Raw genomic sequence first — 15,413 nt, 5'->3', positions numbered from 1 at the left:
GGGCGTTTATAATTTTCCCAGCCTCGGGTTTTCTGCTTCTGCTTGTACCTATATGCTCTTTTTACTTTCATGCCGTCACCTTACCATTAAAGCCAATTTTCCTCTGAATGCAATCTTTTGGGTCGTCATCATGATTGTAGAGATTAATCTAGACGAGAAGCATAAACATTTTAGATAGTATGCATGGAGAATACTTATGTGGCCCTCGACTACTTGGAGAAGTAGTTGCTCTACTGTTGCTGCATGATTTACTCAGTGCCTGATGGCCTCATGTGACACTTCACCCTTCAGTAGTTGAAGATTTTTATTCAGGGGCACTGCCCATGAATTGAGGTTCTAGAGCCTTATATCGAAGATTTGTGGCTCAGGTAGACAAGCTAACAGACCTAATGGTAAATGCTCGACGCTTCTCGTTTTCATCCGCAGCACAACTCGTCCATGTGAAAAGAGCCTGTGCTCATCAGATTAACTATAAGATAGCCTAGTATCCACCCCATCTCTGACGATATCAACGCCGGTTTTAGTTATGATCAGCGCTCCAAATGCGTTACGTGTCCCAGGCTTCCGAGGTGTCTTATCAGAAGCGATTGACACAATGCGATATCTGTAACCTTCATATCTCGATGGCGGCTTGGCAATCTCACTGCGGCACTCAAAGGGGCTTCCCATACCTCATCTTCTCAAGGGCTCGTTGTAAGATAACATATAATCAACAATCTATCTTGCTCTGTTAGCATCTTCCAACATCTGAATGATTGCATTGTTTCTGTTGATGAACGCAAGTTGGAGACGAATCATGCCGGCATTGAATCTGTTTTCATGCAATCCCTCCCTGCTGTCAATTTCCAATGCGCTCCTCCTTTTTTCTTCCAGGCGCTTAAGCTCTGCATTTTCATTTTCTCTCTTAATCTTGGCAGCTTCCAGTGGTGTGAACTTGCAGCCACCTACAAATTCAGGATCAGCACCGTATCTGAGCAGTAGGTCTACTAGTTCGACAAAGGCCCAGTCAATCGCGTATAACAATGGTGTCTTATACGTAGAGTTAGTAACTCTATCGCGATTTTTTCCCAATAACATTTACTCACAATCTATCCGATTCGTGAAGATCAGCATATCTAATGTAGATATCAACAATATAGTTAGCTTGACTGAATTCGCTTACAGGCTATAATCTCAATGTTAGCTTTATCAATTGTAGCTGTAGCGATATCAATGATAGTAGGATACCTCTACTTGTTACAATAGCAAGTAATCAACTTCAATGTTGTAATACTTGAATACCGAACGTAAAGAGATGTTGTATGCTTACCTCGTTCCCATCGCCATTGAAAGTACCACCCGGCAGGTATACGTTCTGCATATCAAATAGTGGCATGTCAGCTATCGAATACGATTAGTTGGAGTGGTGTATATTGCTCACCGTACAAGTGTAATCCACTCTCGCTCCACCTTTCAGCAGCATCTCAACCAGCCGGGGAATCATTGGATCATCGCATCTTTCCATAGCGAACATTAAAGGGGGTTTGCCATCCCGATCGCCCTTATTCACGTCGGCTCCCCTCTCTACCAGTAACTCAACAATGTTTGTTTCCCTCCCTTCGGCAGCTGATATTAATGGGGGTTTTCCATTATGATCGCTTTTATTTATATCAGCTCCTTTCTCTATTAGTAACTTAGTAATATTTATTTCCTTCCTTTCAGCAGCTGCTATTAATGGGGTTTTTTTAAGATAATCGCTTTTGTTTACGTCAGCTCCTTTCTCTATTAGTAACTCGATAATATCGATTTCCCTTGATTTTGTGGCCAATAATAATGGGGTGGTTTTGTTATTATCTCCCTTGTTGATGTCAACTCCCTTCGTAATCAATAACTTGATAGTGTTCGTATTCCCCTGGTCAATGGCCAACAGTAACGGGGTAGTACCTTTATAATCGCACTTGTTGGCGTCAGCTCCCCTCTCTATCAGTAACTCGATAATATTCGGTCTCTCCCGTTTGGTGGCCAAAGCGACGAGACTGATGCCTCCGTCATCCGTCACTCTTGGATCAGCCCCACTGTCGAGCAGTCGCTTGACAACGGGGTCGTGGCGACGCTTCACGGCAGACAAAAGCAGTTTGCGGCGAATCTCATCTACCGAACTAGCTGTGCCCCCCTCATTAATTTGGTTGCTATGTCCTCTTGTCTATAGCAAAGAGCGTAAGATATTGGCGTTCCTCCAATTGTATCCACCATGTCCACACGGGCTCTTGCTTTAAGTAGCCTCTTGACAATAGTCAGATGCCCATTCCATACAGCATAAAATAACGCTGTTCGGCCATCCCTGTCTGTTTGGTTGACATCTGCGCCTCTCGCGAAGGATAGACGGATCGCGTTTTTGACGGCCCTTTTCCCATAAAATTTGGGGCCTTTAATTAGTAACCGTACAACACTATCAAATCCGTTCTCCGATGCAAAAGAGAGCGCCGTACGATAATATGATCCGTCGACAGAATCTATTTCAACGTTTTCTGATTCGATCTGTAAGGTTACGATAATTTCAATTCCAAAGTATGAGGCAATCATAAGTGTTGTGAACTGTAAAGGAAAGTCCGTGTATATGTCTGTCCAATATATTGTGAACCAAGCCGGGCAATGATGGGATGTAGCATTGCAAAGTCGCTGTAATTGCTCTAGAATTTCATTTCCTGTGATATTTGACTGTCGGATATGTGAAGCCCAGTTTTTTGCCGAGTATCCAAAGAATATATGATCGCAAAGATATTTGGGAACATCTGCTGCCCCTGAAGGCGGCCGAGTTTCAAACTCTGTAAAGAGCAAATGCCAAATACAAATCTTGCAAAGAATGCGATGAGATTCCGATGGTATAAGTGAGAATTTCCAAGTAAGACTCCTGGTGCGACCTTTTCGAAGAACCTCTTCTGGTTGTGCGGGGCTGTATTCTTGGCTGTTCGCATTGTTGTTGGACACTAAAAATTCTTTCGCCGTCTGATGTAAAAGATAAATTTTCTCATCTGTAATATTTATGAAGAGACCACAGAGGTCTCTGATGTACTTGCCGACGCGATCGCTGGGTCTAAGAGCCAAGTCTTTGTAAAACCGATGATGCGGTCGAATTACTAGTGCCAGCTCCATCTCCGCGAGGGTCAAGGGCCGCTCAGCCGCTACTACAATATGTAGTAGTTTCTTGGTTTCTTCCACATCTGTGCTCTTAGATAAAATCTTGTCGTAAGCCTCGTCAACTGTCCGCGGAAGGGTAGAAGTGACTTTGCGTATCTCGACTTCATTGATCTTGTTGTTTATTTCGGTTTCAATCCATTCAAGAGTGAGAAAAACCCACAAGTATGTCTGATTATGGATAGCTCCAAGTTCTTCCAGAAGGATTTCCTCCTCTTTTCGCGTAAGACCAAGATTTGCTCGAATGCGAGAGACTCTGTCTTTGATATAGAGGCTGATCTCGCCAGCAATTTTCTCCACTTCGGCATCGCCATCGCCTTTCAAGTGAATTACAGGGCATTCTTGAATATCGAAAGGCCTGACCAAATCTCGTCGGATCGTATCATAGGGACGACTGGTGATAAGGAACTTTAAATTGATAGTGCCTTTAGTATCATCGCGGAGGCGATAAAATTCGCGCAGAATTTTTGCAAGGTCTTGCCGTTCTTGACTTGCACATTCATCGAATGCATCGAGGATGCAGATAATCTCGCCTGCCGTTTCCCCCCGCGCAGTCATAGTTAAGATGTCCCAGAGCTCCCAGAGTTCATAATATGAATTGGCAAGAGGTGCTTTGTAAGACTTAAATCGCTTTATGACCTCGGCAGATAGAAGATTCTCTCTTTGTATAAAAAGTTGATGCAATATGCAGCTAAGAGCACCTCTGGCGCTCCTCTGATCTTCAAAATCGTCCTTGAAGAAAAAATAGCAAGTCATTCTTTGTTCTGTGCTTTCAAGCTCCTCGATCAGATATTTAGCCAAGACGGACTTCCCACATCCGGGGTTTGCAGATACCCAGAGCATAGAGGAAGATGTGTTGTCTCGCCAGTGGTGAAAGTCGCGATGGTTCATAAACCATTCACATGTTCCTGGAACACGGTCGGGATTGCGATTTTTTCTCTGTAGGTATGGCGATGTATAAAGTGACTGTAGTATTTTCTCTCGAGAGTTTTCTGTATTGGTAAACTTGGTCAGTGGTGTGACCCTTCAATGATTTGGCGGGTCCCTACCATTGTTGAAATATGCTGAGTTATAATTATGTATGGTACCACTGCCTACCATAATTTGGTGGCTTCGCCCACCATAGTAATTCTGATGGCCGGTTCCATTCGAGGTGATGTGTTGAACAAGGTCATTTTCATTGCCGCGTTCCATTCTGGTCTTCGTAAGAGCCACGGCTGACGCCACCCAAGAGAGACGGGGTATTCCCTGGCTCGAGTTCTGGGCCTCTATGCTACCGCTTGAACGTGAAGAATATACTGTAAGGCGAGATGGTCTTGTCGCAGGTAGAGCAATATGGATCGTGGCAGGAAATTAAGATACGTGTAGTCTAGCAAACATGCCATAAACCCATATTTTGGCGAAGGAAAAGGACAATGCAAATGCGGTATGAGAGATGGAGAGGAATTATGCCAGATGAGGCTCCAATACCAAACCCAACGGCGTTCACGTGCAGGTACCCTTGCTTCCAGGTTGCGTTCGTGTGGTTGGAGGAGTGTGAAGAGTGGAGCTACCTGTACACAGAGGAAGAGTCCTCTCCAATGACCAATGTGGTTGGATAGTATGTGTACATGTAGATACGTAGGACCGCTGCCTTTCTCTCGGGTCAGATGGTTGGTGGAAGGACGATACAGCCCAGATCTTTGGAGCCCAATAGATGCCCGACAGGAGCATCAGGTTGAGGAACGTCCAAACACACAATATCTTCTTTAGCCGCAGTGATGAGGCTCTTCTTCGTTATATAGACCGTATGCTGTAGGAGAATTGCGCAAGGACTATTGCATTCTCTGATGATGAAAGCCTCTTCTATTTGCTACGAACCATATGTAGCTGTGCACACTCTATATCTACAGCATGCGCGTATGGAGCCATCCATTCTTCGCTAAACGAAACCCCTACACAGTTGCAATTACAGATTCTCGCAAGAAGATCGAATAGGTCCTCCTAACACCAGAAAGAGTAACATTGGATTTTCATCTATCTGTAATAATGTATCGCCCAAGCACAGCCTTCATAACAGAAGCAGCCGTAGCAGCAGCATACCGTTGCCACAAGTCATTCTTGTGGCTATCGGCGTAATCACACACACCCTTGACGATAATGCAAGGAATCTCATCCCAGACACCCGCCCCCTCCATCTCAAGCGCAATTACCTTTTGTTCCTCGGCAATCTTGTCTCTGTGCTCACCAGATTTCATCACCGAGTTCCCAGAGGCTATTCGCCCAACGAATATTTCTGGTTCTCCAGTCAAACCTCTCACCTCTAGGTCCGTTCTCTTCACTAGTTGTGTCTGGTCGCAGCCAAGGTCAATGCAAGACGCCTTGGCAGCCTGCTCACAAAAGGAATCAGTCTGACTGTCACAGAAGATGCATGGTCGTGGGCCTCGATGCTTGTGTCGATATGCGGTAAAGAAAAGCTTGTCGTTGTTTATCCCAGGATACTGATAATTCTGTGGTCGTCGCTTCTTTGCGGCTGCACTCTGTAAATCTTTTAGATACAAGCACGCTTTTTGTTGTAGCTGGTCTCTTATATGCTCCGTCTCGAAACTTGCGACTAAACTGCGAATGTTCTTATTCGGCCGACCGAGGCTGTCATCAACGGTATCTTTAATCACAAACGCCTTGTGATATTGCTTGCCCAGGTCATACTGAACGGCAGATTTGCTGATAATGACATCGCCTAGGTGAATTTCATTCTCACCACTTCTTGGCACGCCACCACAGATCCCAACTAAGAATGCAAGCTGCAAGTTTGGATAACTAGACCGAAAGCTTGCTGCTGCTCCAGCCGCAGCAACTGTGCCCATGTTGGGAAGAAGTGCCAGCACAACGTCGTACTGACCCATGCGGCCGTTTGTGTAAGAGTTCATGTCTCCGCGGGCGCGGCCGTACGACTCATCATCGTCCCAGAACTTGTCGAAAAGTAAAGAAACGACGTCGTACTCGAGTGGCAGCGCACAGATGATGGCGATTTGGAAATCTTCACGGCTACGCGGGCGACCTCCAGCTTGCGCCTGGCTAGCGGATCGGCGCTGTAGCTGATCACTTCCTACGGTGTTATTCGCATCCGCATGACATGAATCATGACCGCTTTGACCTTCGGGATAAGGGGACACTTATACACGAAAAGGGTCAGCTTGATTGAGAATGGAATTTGGATATTATATCTATGGCCCCGTACCGAAGCTTATGTTTGTTGCGTGGTAATTAGTAATAGCGCCGTTGCCATTAAAGACGTGATGCCCCCGACCACCATAGTAAGACTGATTGCCCGTTCCTCCAGAGGCAACATTCTGCGTGAAGTTGGCTCCCGAGGTCTTGAACTCATCATCTGAGACGGACGATTCCACCTGCGACATTGTGTCAATAGCCTCTTTTAGCTCGTCAAACTTCATGTAATCTTCAGCTTTGAGCAAGTCTCTGGTAAACAACGTGTCCAGGTCCTGTAGGAGGCCGAGCATGACGACCTCGACACGGTACGATTTTCCCATCTTGAGCAGAGTGTCGCGATAGCAGTCCAAGACGGATCCATCGTTTGAGTCATTCTCCATCTCCTTGCCAACTTGACTGAATATTTTTTGCAACATTTTTGCCTTCTTTTCGAGACTAGTAGCTAAAGGCTGGACAACCCCCGTAGAAGATTCATCCCAGGCGGTGTTTTTGCGGGCATAGCTGAGAGTCTCCCCCGTAACTGGGAAGCACTGATTGACTTGTATAAATTCGTCGGGAAGATTGTCCAGATCTTCTATATCCCGCCCATATTGTGCAGATGTGTCTTGAACCGTTGCAAACGCGGGCTTAAAGACATCGCGACGTTTCGATTCAGCCGGCATGCTGTTGGTCTGTCACGGCGGGCAGGATTAATGTCGGAAAGGGTATTCTTTTCTACATGTTGTGTCAGACGTTTATAATTGCTTATCCGCAGATGATCGTACCTTTTGATTAGAAGGCTCGTTTCTTGACTCTCTAGCACCTGACTGTTGGCTAGTGAATAGAGACTCTCCATTCACTAACCCGCAATATTCAGCCAGACTATGGGGGGATGGCGGGAGCGAGACGACAACACGTAATTAGAGAGTCCTTTACAACGAAATCAAGGCAGGAAGGACATGGAACACACGGAAGGAGAGGGGTTTAACAGACGAGGCTCTAGGCGCCCTTATGTCAGCTACAGGATTGCAGATGGGTGTAGGAGTTGTGATCATTTCCGGGTTAGCGTTCTGCATCTTGAATCTCGGTGTTTCATGTCGACGGATGAGTGGCCAGCCTCGCAGTTAACCGCTCACGCGTATTAGAGGGTGTGCTTCAACACACGAGGCTCGTTGCCCTGAGTGGTCCGCGGCGTGCGGCTGAATACATGTACATGCAGTCCAGTTTCGCCTTATTACAAGGTCCATATACATACAGTACCAGTCTTACTGACGAGAGGTGGAGTATGCCGGGACGGGCCGGCGCCAGAAGATTCGCCAAACTACCTAAGGTACATGTAGTTGAGAACCGTCTTGGAATTGCTCACACACGGAAGAAAAGAAAAGCCTAGGACTTCGTGCCGTGTTGGCATCCCCATGGCGTCAAGCATACAGTAGTGTCTTTAACAACGCCTTGGCAGCCTCGAAGCGCCTCAATCCGGTGCAGCGAGGCAACCCAAGGCAGCTCCAGCTTAAATCCGGGCGGCTAGTGAGCTGGCGATGCATTATTAGGCTCTGTTAGTAGAGCAGAGCAGAGCAGAGCAGAGCCGCAACAGTCAAGACGAGGGCAGCTGGAGGGCCAACAGCGGCTGCTCTTTCGGGCTCAATGTGTGACGATAGCCCGCATGTGCAGACGCCATATAACTTGCTTGCCAGAGGAGGTTTTGCATCTCATCAACGGCTAGTTTGACGAGAATACTTATCTGGAATCGAAGCTGAAGAGTACATATGTAGGTCACCAAACTTCAAAGGTGAGTGCTTCAACCGCATTGAATCTGTCTTGTGCGAGATGCAATTTGTGACGGCCACTTTTACCGCTCCCAGCACAAGCGGGCACCAGCATGAGGGTGGCGCTCATGTCAGTTATCTAAACCCTAACAACTAATAGGCTCTCGATAAAGTATTCAACTCATTACAATAAATAAGGAATCCGACCTTTCTATCGTGCTCCTCTTACATCTACAACTCCAAGTTCCCATTCGTTTGCGCCGTCTTTCCCACCACGTCCTTGAGCTCCGTCTCTGGCTGGATACAAGCAACAATCGTCTTGCGCAACATCGTCGCCTGCTCAAACGCGTACGCAATCTCAACGAGCACCTCTTCGCCGAACCGCGCGCCGGTAAATCCCAACCCAAACGGCTAGTTCGGACCCTTGAGATTCAGTGTTCCAAACTCATTCCTCACCAACGGCGCGTCGTCGGGCGTCCGTCCTACGGGGACTGGTTGCCTAAAGGAGCTGCAAGCATGCTCAGATACTCCGTGGGGAGGACCATGGCATCGAGAGTGTTCCTTGAGCGCGCCGGCAATTCCTCGAGGGCCAGCGAGCTCTGCCTGGGCGCTATGATTCTCCCACCACATTGGCGAAGTGTTGTCGTAACCTCTGCTGATGCCTCTGTCCCAAGCCTGGGTGCCCTTTTCGGGATACTCTTCGCGGACGTCTCTCTGGATAAACTCGCGCAGCCGAATCATTGTCGTGATGTTGTTGGGGTTTGTCTTGAGCTGCGAAAAGTATCGAGGTATGTCGGCCATCATGTCTGGACCCGTGACAAACGGGCTATATTTCCTGCTGGCCATGTCCGCTGCGCCGGTCAAGAAGATGTCGTCCACAACTTCGGCGCCCTGCTCTCTCAATACGTCCAGCGCAGAGTTGAAAGCCTCAATCGTGTGTTCCGTGGGCTTGTCTGACCCCAACTCCAGCATGTGTCAAGGAACACCAATCCGCGTCCCATGCAGGCCCTTGCCCTTACAAGCGGCGGCGTAGTCTGGGGGTTTCTCTCCAAACGGCGATGCATACGTGTAATTGTCGTTCTTGTCTGATCCGGCAACGGCCGATAACAGGTATGCGGCATCCTTGACAGTTCGCGCCATTGGTCCAACGGTATCCTGATGCTCCGAGATGGGAACGACGAGATACCTGGACGTCAGCCCCATGGCGGGCTTGATACCGACCAAGTTATGCTTGCTCGACGGATCCGCAATGGAACCAGTCGTATCAGCGCCCAAAGCCGCCCAGGCCAAACCAACCGAGGCCGCGGTTCCGCTGCCAGACGACGAACCATCGGGATTCATCTCAGGGAATCACGCGCCGATACACTGCCCGCCATACGCAGATCATCCTTGGGTAGTGGCCCGGATCAAGTCCACGCTGGTGAAATGCCCGGCATTGAGGCCTGATTGTAGTTCACCAAGAGTCGCGTCGAGCGGAGGGGGGGATTCAACGCGGCCATTTCTGGACGCACAATGGCTAGCTGGCAGAGAGGAAGCCATCATCATCATTTTGCTGGGCATTGTTAATGATTGTCGTCCCTGGCGGAGAGGTTGTTCTTATCAAAGTCCAAGCTCATGTGATGATGAGGTTACCGCCACCCATGGTATCATTACATCTCAAGTGGTTTCTTGCTGGCTAGTTGATTCTAGTGGTGGTTGTACCCCCCAGGAGAGAGTCTTACGTACGAGCCTACCTACACAATCTCTGTGACCCCAGCTAGCGTGGTTTATATAAATAAATACGCGCGTCCTGAGACAACAGTTTTGACGGCAGACGTGCAAGAAATTAGAGACAGAAGATGATACAAGACAAGAGTCTTCCTCTTTTGATGCCCTCACAGCGTCTTCGTGCTCGGTGCCATGAGACCTCCGACAACAATCTCTCCACCTCCAATCGTCTCATCAAGGGCATCAATTCACTTTCGATCAAAGCCGCTTGCTGACCTTGGCCACAGCCGGAGAGGAGCGTCAGCATTGGTCAAGTCTGAGGTACCTACAAACACGTGTACAGCCGCAGCGAGTGATGGGTACCTCTCTCTTGGCAACCATCATCGCCATGCGCCGAGGACTGCGTCTCTCTCGCATGGGTTGCTTCTCTGAACCTCGCGGAGCATAACGCCGCCGCTTCCCTTCTCAGCCAGCTAAACAGCAGATAGCTTTTGGCACTGTTGTTATTTTGCCTGTAACTGCGGCGCGATGAAATGTGGCCTTGGGTGCGATACAGAGAGACTTTCCCTAATCTTTGGCTACTGAATTGATTGGTTCCGGTAATAATACTACCTAGTATTCACTGTAGTGCCGTGATGATTTTCGCGACAAGGCGAACCAGTCATATTGGGTAGATTCTCATAACTGTGCCACCCCAATTGAATGTCAATATTGTCCGTTTCTTGACCTTTGCCTCCTGGCTTTCTGTGGGCAAACTCCATAACTTATATTAGCTCCGACCGGCGCGCCTATAAAGATACCTTTGACGTGAAACCCGACATTGAGTCGAGGCTTGACAAATTCCCCAAATTGCCTCTGAGCCTATAAAGATTCCAAATCTTTACTTTATTAGGCAAACCTCTATCTGGTATAGATTGCGCAGCGTTTAATCTTGATTAGTAGTCTCTACGATCTTCTACTTAGAATCTAGATCGGTTTCTCCAGCGCAAATAATAATCAAATACTCCGTACCTAGAGCTACTTTACAACATTGGACACATTACACATTGTGAGTTGACCGCATAGCATTATACAATACGACCTAGTAATTAAGATTCCAAACCTCTAGTTTAGGCAAGCCTATATCAGGACTCAACTCCGTAACCGCAAATATATGTTCAATTCCACAGAACGACTACGCAGTTTATATTTCAAGATAAATTTACCTTTTTCTATAAGCATCCCACTATATTATATCAGGTATATTGCAAGGACAACTTTAGACATGGCAGATGTAATCCAAAACGTCATTATAGTCAGGGTATGGCAGTGCAATATCTCTACCTATTTTCGATATATTTGCCGATGCATCGCAGGCCGGTGGTACCATTGGCCCTACTTTGCTTGCCAAACTTCGCAATGCAGGCTTCAATGTTTCGATCCTTGCCTCGTGGGGCTTCCAAGGCTACCTATCTAACCGATATTCCTGTCCACCGGACAGATCTTAGTCATTCATCTCTTGTGACGGCTTTTCATGGTATTTATGCCGTCGTCTCTGCTGTCGCAACTTTCGACGTCCCTGATCAATTCACTATGATCGATGCCGCGGTTGAGGAAACGCTTCCTGCCAACTAAATATGGTGGCGATGCCTCGCTGCCTGATCTCGAGAATATTGCTCCGTTTGCGGTCTAGAAACAGAAGGTTGTCGAGTATATGAAGACAAAAGAGTCGCAGGGCCTTTCTTGGACTGCCATCAGCGTCGGAGCCTTTTTTGATTATGCAAGTGTCTACATTTAACACGAAGAGGTTTAATCTGACATGTGATTTCCAAGCTTTTTGGTCATGGTTATGGCCTGATGGGCTTTCACTTTGACGAGCCAAAAGTTCAGCTAAAAAAAAGGTTGAGAAAACTGAAGGAAGCACTAAGGAGTTGATTGCCGCTGGCAAGGCGCATATAAAAGAGGGAAGCTGGGATCTTGGATATCCGGAATCTGTCACAGCGCCACTTTACTTGGACAAAGTCTTTGGCTACTCTTCAGGACATGCATCTGAATGGAACAAAACTTTAGGTCTGTCTGAAGAGAACTTGGACATATGTTGCAAGGAGCCTTCGCAAAGCAAGGGTTGGACCTAGATTCACACACCAAACTATATTCCGAGTAAGACTATTTTCACTGTGAAATATTCTCATTCTCACCGTATTAGCACATGCCCATACTACACGTAATGTACACACACCACCAATTCCATCAATTTAGACTGAATTGCATTGTAACGCCCTAGCGTGTCATATAGTTTATAACACACCACAAAAGTATAAAATTGTACAGTTAAAAGCTCACACAGCAGTTGTTACAATCAATCAAAAGCTACCAATTACACACATATTCACGGGCTCCAAGGACTACAAGAGGGCTATCGCGAGGATCAGCAAAGACTTCCTCTACAGCGATGCTCACAGCGATTGCTGCAGCCGCGCCGTAAGAGACCGAGGCTAAGGCTAAGAAAGTTATCAAGCGGGTAAATTTAACCTATAGTATGGAGCACAACGATAAAAATCAGGATATTCTACAGCGAAAATAGCATTGCTCTATATGTTTATAGTTTATGACTACGTAATACCTCACTGTTCGTATTCATTTAGTCAACACGTCTGCAAAGCTAACAAATGCAAATCATTGTACTGTGAGGACACCTACACACCGAAAAACTCAAAACCATGAGCGAGCCTTTCCACCGACAGCTTTGCTCTCTTTGCCTTAAGATCCTCTATCTCTGTTTCCGCCTCACGTCTGCCTGCCATGAATTCTTCGTACTCCTCATTACTCGCGGTCTTCTCCTCTTCGATCCACCATCGATCACTCAGGTCAATTCGCCTTAATTCTTGATTAGTAAAGAACTCTGGCAATATGTTTTCTGCGAGGAGAGCACTCCAGCCTGGGAGCGGTGGGGGCGGCTGGATGTATATTCCCTTCTCGATGGGGAGAGCGATGGATTCTTCAAGCGGAAGGTGACGATATTTTTGAAATTCCGTATGAGCATCCCAGAGGTCTGCGCCAATGTCAAACGTGCATTGAACAAACCCAGATGGATTGTTGATCATATCTTTAATTGCCTCTGGGAACCCATCGAACCGGTCTATTTAAAGGCGAATTAGAAGACCAATCATTGACATACAATATCAGGATGCTTACAACAACGATGTAATCTCTTAGTGAAGAATGTTTCTTCCGGATAGCTCTCAGATGCTATCATTTCCCACGCCGTTTGCCAAGCAGCATCGCGCTGGACAATTGTTTGAAAGATCTCGGCGCATTCTTTTTGCGCTTCTCCCGCATCAAGAATCAAGGTAAAGGATTTCTTAGGCATACCAAGGCCAACAAGGGCCAATGCTTCTGTAATCCAGAGAGCGACGCTCTCCGTGAGAGAGTAAGAGCATAATCCTCGACCTCTGCCGGTATCATCGGGATTGCTCCATTCCCATTGGTTTTCGAAGATGAAGACCAATATATCCATCGCCATGGATGGGGACTGGAAAACATTTCTCCATAAATCAAGGCGGCGCTCGATGTGTAGTTTGGGGTTTTCAACACAGAATTCGATAAGACCTTGGGCATGGCATTCGGGATTAGCCACGCTCACTGCATCCTCGCGCAGACGAATGTTCCGTAGACAAAGCCGTAGGGATTTGGGCATCCTGGAAAGAAATCGTGTGGCTACCGCTGCCGCCGAAAACCGATACTTGCCCTGGGTGTATTGGCGTTGTCCATTTTGTTCAATATGAGGTTCTTTCCAGTAGCAGCAAAATTGCTTCCTGGCAACAGGCGGAGAACTCATTTCGTGAATCTCATCTTCGGTAAGACAACAGCTCCACGGGGGAAACTCCTCAAAAAGAGCCAGAAGTTCGACAGGATCATTATGTCGGTTTCCAAGCCAGTCCTTTGGAATGGTTCCTTGCCTGATAGCCAGTTCAAGCGTGTACATGACCGCCTGCCGCCTGTACGAGGGTACTATACCATAGTAGCTCGTAACCTCGGAAGGATCCATGCCTTGTAGAATTGCTTGAAGAACCGGTTCGAATTTTGGATATCGTTGTGCCACCTGCTCGGCTATTGTTCTTGAAAAGGATGGTACTACCATACCTTGACTGTCGCCCTCACTATCACTGTCGTCGCCGTCCTCATTCTCGTCTTCATCTTCCTCTTCACTCTCGCTCTCGCTCTCTCCAAGCTCTTCGCCGACGATATTGGGTTGATCCCCTGCACTGGAGTCACTCCCTTCCTGCCCCTCACCTCCTCCCTCTATATCCTCCGGGAGAAAAAGCCAAGTGAGGAGCTTGTAGTCATTCCAAGCATGACAAAAATGGAACGCAGCTGCGCTGGCACGCCACTCGTCAGAGTAGCCAGTCGAAAAAGTAATGAGATTTAATGCGAGATCCAATCCTCTCATTTCTTCCGCGACTTGCCTGCATGTGAATTTCAAGGCCTGGTCGATTGGTTGCGTGTCCCCCTCGCTACCAGCAGCCACCAGTTTGCCCGACTCAAAGTTGAAGACATAGCCCCCCTTGACAGTGACATAATGCGCATAGATCCTATTCCGAACCTCCGGTGGGAGGTGAAGGAATGAAAATGTCGAAGACATGGTGCGCGCAGGCAGGGATGATGGATGATGACGTATTGATAAGCCGTTGCCTAGATTGATAACTTGCAGAAGAAAAGAAGAAGAAAATCAAAATCAACAGCCCGGCAATGAGTCGGCCGGCTATTAAATGGATAGGGCGGTGAGTATTTGTGATGTTTGAGGATGTCGGAGAAGTGGAGGGGTTAGGGAGAGGGCAGGTGCCAGTTTATGTAGATTTGCGGGAAAGAGCACCTGGGCAGATGGATGAAATAGAGTTTTGGGAAAATCCCGGAGCTGACTCACGCGGCAGGAGCGAGGGAGTTTAAAATGTGGGACTGTGGGACCAAGGGCAGCAGCGAACTGAAGCCTATACCTACCTAGGAGCCCGGGGGTGGTTTTTAGTCAGTGGTCTAGTCAGCCTTTTTAGGCTAGTAATTGTTATAAGCAATAAAGTTAGGGTAGAAAACTATTACGGAAGTACAAAAACTATTACCAGAGCCCTTACCAGACGCTTTTCACAGTGCAAACCCTTACCCAAAACCCCCCCGGCGCCCGATGGTAGATACCTTAGTACTTAGTACCTTAGTAGGTACCTATAGGTACTAACCTACAGGTAGGTACCTACGCGCGGGAGGGTGGTTTGTGGACAGTGCTAGTGCATGATTTTCGCACCGTGACAGCTTGTTCGCGCTCGAAAGGCCGATAACAGAGATATACAGCTGTTTTCAAGCTATTAGATTTTTTGCTTAAACAGCGTTCCTTCTAGACTAGATTACCTTGCCAGATACAGCTTTTTCAACCCAAGACCTTTCGTCAATAGCAGCTTTTCAACCCAACAGCTATCTAGTCAGCAGCAGCTATCAGGGCCGGTAGCAGCTTTCCAATTCAACAGCCTTCTATCAAAAGCAGCTATCAAGCCCGGCAAGCTATCAGGGCCGGCAACAGCTTTCCAGTTCAACAGCTTCCAAGCCCGGCAA

At 47.4% G+C, this 15,413-nt stretch overlaps 4 protein-coding genes across 4 annotated transcripts; all 4 read right to left on the bottom strand.

The window, feature by feature from the left end:
* Nucleotides 1–717: 717 nt before the first annotated feature.
* On the bottom strand, nt 718–3,732 carry Triagg1_3889 (uncharacterized protein; the record flags this gene model as incomplete). Its single annotated transcript, XM_062898231.1, has 7 exons — nt 718–944; nt 1,086–1,115; nt 1,163–1,229; nt 1,310–1,354; nt 1,421–1,662; nt 1,924–2,182; nt 2,230–3,732. The coding sequence occupies 7 exons, from the start codon at nt 3,730–3,732 to the stop codon at nt 718–720; spliced, it is 2,373 nt and encodes a 790-aa protein (XP_062756909.1).
* Nucleotides 3,733–5,186: 1,454 nt separating this feature from the next.
* Triagg1_3888 (uncharacterized protein) lies at nt 5,187–7,046 on the bottom strand (the record flags this gene model as incomplete). Its single annotated transcript, XM_062898229.1, has 2 exons — nt 5,187–6,328; nt 6,395–7,046. The coding sequence occupies 2 exons, from the start codon at nt 7,044–7,046 to the stop codon at nt 5,187–5,189; spliced, it is 1,794 nt and encodes a 597-aa protein (XP_062756908.1).
* Nucleotides 7,047–8,360: 1,314 nt separating this feature from the next.
* Triagg1_3887 (uncharacterized protein) lies at nt 8,361–9,470 on the bottom strand (the record flags this gene model as incomplete). Its single annotated transcript, XM_062898228.1, has 3 exons — nt 8,361–8,540; nt 8,586–9,082; nt 9,149–9,470. 3 exons carry the CDS (start codon nt 9,468–9,470, stop codon nt 8,361–8,363), a joined length of 999 nt encoding a protein of 332 aa, XP_062756907.1.
* Nucleotides 9,471–12,511: 3,041 nt separating this feature from the next.
* Nucleotides 12,512–14,457, bottom strand: Triagg1_3886 (uncharacterized protein; the record flags this gene model as incomplete). The annotated part of the gene is made up of 2 exons (XM_062898227.1): nt 12,512–12,954; nt 13,011–14,457. 2 exons carry the CDS (start codon nt 14,455–14,457, stop codon nt 12,512–12,514), a joined length of 1,890 nt encoding a protein of 629 aa, XP_062756906.1.
* Between the last annotated feature and the right edge of the window lie 956 nt (nt 14,458–15,413).

The sequence above is a fragment of the Trichoderma aggressivum genome (assembly GCF_033847375.1).
Source record: "Trichoderma aggressivum f. europaeum strain CBS 100526 chromosome Unknown scaffold_012, whole genome shotgun sequence".
Lineage (NCBI taxonomy): Eukaryota > Fungi > Ascomycota > Sordariomycetes > Hypocreales > Hypocreaceae > Trichoderma > Trichoderma aggressivum.
The sequence above is the reverse complement of the archived record's forward strand: the minus strand, read 5'-3'. Positions and strand labels throughout refer to the sequence as shown.